Genomic DNA, 3,258 nt, shown 5'->3' on the forward strand with positions numbered 1-3,258 from the left:
CCAACTATTAACCCCCTGATCAACACTTCAAAGGTCACTAAGTGCAGTGACCTCATACATGTCCTCATTCCCAAGATTTAAAACTCAGGCTGGTCCTCACAAATGCAGCTATACAAGTACACATCCCACCTCACACACACAAGAAGGCATGCGTTACAGCGTGTCTGTGCAAACAGCCAATTATCTGAGAGTCTTTTTCTGGTCAACCAATCGGTGATCAGCAGCAGCATCCGCTCTGTTTTTTCTGGTTTCAGGAAGCAAAATTGTGTGCAGCAGAAGAAAACATGAACTCTTGTTCCACCTTGTGGCTGTTTTAAATATCCCCCCAAAAACAAAGATGTTCTTCTTCTTCTTAAAGAGTGGACACGCAACAGATCCTGCTTATACCACGTTGTTTAGTTTCTCAGGTTCTCAGGATTTATTATACTTCATTATGATGCATTAGTTGTAGCTCAATGAACTCAAGTAAACCCTTTCTGAGGTTAAAATAATTATTTTGATCTATATTTTAGAGTATTAGAGTGTTGTCCACATCAATCTTCAATCATAAACAAAAATCCAGCATTGAAACTTTACTAATTAATCGATTACAGAATTATTTTTTCTATCCTTCATAGCTTTTAAAACTGCAGCAGTTGTGTAGATTATTTAGGAAAAGCTGTATTTGCCTGTTTAAAGCTTAGTTTCCTCTCAGATGATATAATAGAATTAAGCTCATGTGGCATACAGTGGAAATGAGGTTATCTGACGTAATGACAGAACCATTTTGGACTTTACTCCCTCTGCTTCAGCGCACTCCACAGGAGAGACGCAAGCGAGGGACCACGTGAGGGAGACATCATTAAGTTACTGCTGTTGTTGTTGATGGTGGTAGTGCAGGGGGTGGGGAGGTGGTGGTGGTGGTGGTGGGGGGAGTGGTTGGGGTTTGTTTACCCCGCCCACCTGTCTGCCGTATAATAACTGCTGTCAGACGGCAGCAGTGGCACAGTAGCAGCCTCCTCAGAGAGGCACAATACAGCTGTTTCATTGAATATGGATGCCAACATTGTTGTTATGGGGATGGAGAGCGTTGGGAAATCAGGTAAAAAACAAACAAACACATTTTCAGTGGAGATGAGAGGTTACACTTAGGTCTCTTTTTCACACAGTGAACTAAAGTTTGTGTCTTTTTAGCGCTGACTGTCCGCCTGTTAACTCGGAGATTCATTGGAGAGTATGGAGATATTGGTAAGTGCCCACTCTTTATTTTATTTATTTATTTATTGCTAACTTTGATGCATTGATGCCTTAAACATCTCCTAAACTATCTTTTGTGTTTTTCAGAATCAATCTACAGCCACAGCTTCATAGTAGATGGGAGAGCGGTCACTCTCAATATTTGGGATTCACATTATTCTCAGGTAAGAACTTCAATATGTTGTTACTAATTCAAATTTTTCTATTTAAAAACTCCCGTTTCTTGATATATAGTGTTTAAAAATCTAAAAGAAATCCCAGTCTAAGTAAAAGCAAAGGTATTAGTGCTGGCATATGGTAAATATATTAAAAGTAAAAGTAGGCTGCTCCTTTTATTCTAATATTATTTTTAAAATTATCTTAAAGTTCGAAGAACATTTTGAATGTGTGAGCTGGTCATGATAGCGATAAATAAAAAACTAAATATCTATAAGCTCGTGTCTGTAAGTCCTAGAAATGGAGTATCACAAAATAAAAATTTAAAATGACTGACTGTCTTGTTTTTGTACAAAAATATAAAATGCTAGGACAAATGTACTTTGCTGCTTTCTGCCTCTAACTGTTGCTTAATATGAACTTCAGTGTGTGGTTTTGCAGGATTTCTCTGCAGACTCGTCACTCTTTGAGAAGAAGGTGCGGTGGGCCGATGGCTTTGTTCTGGTCTACAGCATCTGCGACAGGGCCAGTTTCAACACAGTTAGCAGGCTCATTCAGACTATCAAATCCACCAAGGACTGCCTGAGTGCAGACAAAGTACCCATAGTGATTGTGGGTAACAAAAGGGACCTGCACCACAGACGGACAGTGACGAGCGAAGAGGGCCGGCTGCTGGCTCTCAACACAGACTGCCAGTTCTATGAGGTGTCGGCCGCCGAGAACTACCACAGTGTGCTCATGGTCTTTCACGGCCTGGTGGACAGATTGAAGGATGCCAAGCTAACCACGAAGAAGCCTCTAAGGTTGAAGGGCATAGTGAAAAGCATGTCTGCAGTGTTTGCCAGGAGACGGACTGAGTCGTTTTAGTAGAAATGTGACAAAAGAAGAGGAGACTCCATCAGGTGGATATCTGTCAGTGAAACATTACCGCGTGTCGCATGTGTGTTAAAAAAAAACCTCGAAAAAGGTAAAAGCTGTTATGCTTCAGAGAACATGGGCACAAAACAATTTCACAGAGGTTACAGATGCTTTCTGCACTTTAACTGCACTTAAGTTAACATAGTGTCATTCTTCATCCAGCCTCTTGCCATTTAAAATCCAAAAGTGTGCAGCGATGTATGAATTGTGTTTGCAGTGTATGTGTGTTTTACAAGATTTTTTCAGATGTTGCTTCAGATCCAAAGAAATTCTATGCACAAACTAAATGTGCCTTTACTTATTATGTATATGCCAAAGATCATTTCTCATGATTAGAGTGAAAGTTTCTTCTCACGAAAAAAGTGGCTGAAACGTGCTAAATCCGTTAATTAATTCTTGGAAGTGAGGCGTAATATTTCTATTTATTCAAGTCTAAACACTGTAAACGAACAACTGAATAAAGTGTTTTTTTTTGTCAAAGTGTTTTATATCTTTATGTTTGGTTGTTTGACTGTAAGTCAGTCCCTGAAATATACTGTTTGTATGAAGTTATAAGAATTTTAAATAAACCATGTGCAGAAAGATTTTCTATTGCGCTTGTTTGTTTTACAGTTATTGATTCCTGCTCACCCCAAAATGAGTGAGGATCCTGTGTGTACTTGAGATCAGCAAAGTCTATTCTGGTGGATGCTCGGCTAAAACATTCACACCCATGTCTCAAAACTGTCTCACAACTTAACAGCACATCACACTTCGTGTTATGATTGTTTGAGACCTGGATTGTTGCAGTTATTCAAGAATAGATTTGCAGTTTTTTGTACAGCTTCGACATCCACATGAACACATCGACTTTTAATTTTTGCTTAATCCCACCAGTTCACTTTTCTCACACTGCACTAGCTATACCAAATAATTGGCCAAAAGTGTGTATCAAAGCATAGGCTCAAC

At 39.3% G+C, this 3,258-nt stretch overlaps 1 protein-coding gene across 1 annotated transcript; it reads left to right on the forward strand.

The window, feature by feature from the left end:
- Window positions 1-913: 913 nt before the first annotated feature.
- Window positions 914-2,352, forward strand: si:dkeyp-59c12.1. The gene is made up of 4 exons (XM_040026990.1): window positions 914-1,081; window positions 1,174-1,227; window positions 1,324-1,400; window positions 1,834-2,352. The coding sequence occupies exons 1-4, from the start codon at window positions 1,033-1,035 to the stop codon at window positions 2,257-2,259; spliced, it is 606 nt and encodes a 201-aa protein (XP_039882924.1). The 5' UTR covers window positions 914-1,032; the 3' UTR covers window positions 2,260-2,352.
- Window positions 2,353-3,258: the final 906 nt, after the last annotated feature.

This window comes from Simochromis diagramma, unplaced genomic scaffold, assembly GCF_900408965.1.
Source record: "Simochromis diagramma unplaced genomic scaffold, fSimDia1.1 OVJJ01000293.1, whole genome shotgun sequence".
Lineage (NCBI taxonomy): Eukaryota > Metazoa > Chordata > Actinopteri > Cichliformes > Cichlidae > Simochromis > Simochromis diagramma.

Bases quoted from the DNA above. Each gene is read 5' to 3' on its own strand.
- si:dkeyp-59c12.1 (XM_040026990.1), top strand. From the start codon at position 1,033: ATGGATGCCAACATTGTTGTTATGGGGATGGAGAGCGTTGGGAAATCA. The intron at 1,082-1,173 runs GTAAAAAACAAA...GTGTCTTTTTAG, and splicing joins GGAGAGCGTTGGGAAATCAG to CGCTGACTGTCCGCCTGTTA. The intron at 1,228-1,323 runs GTAAGTGCCCAC...TGTGTTTTTCAG, and splicing joins TGGAGAGTATGGAGATATTG to AATCAATCTACAGCCACAGC.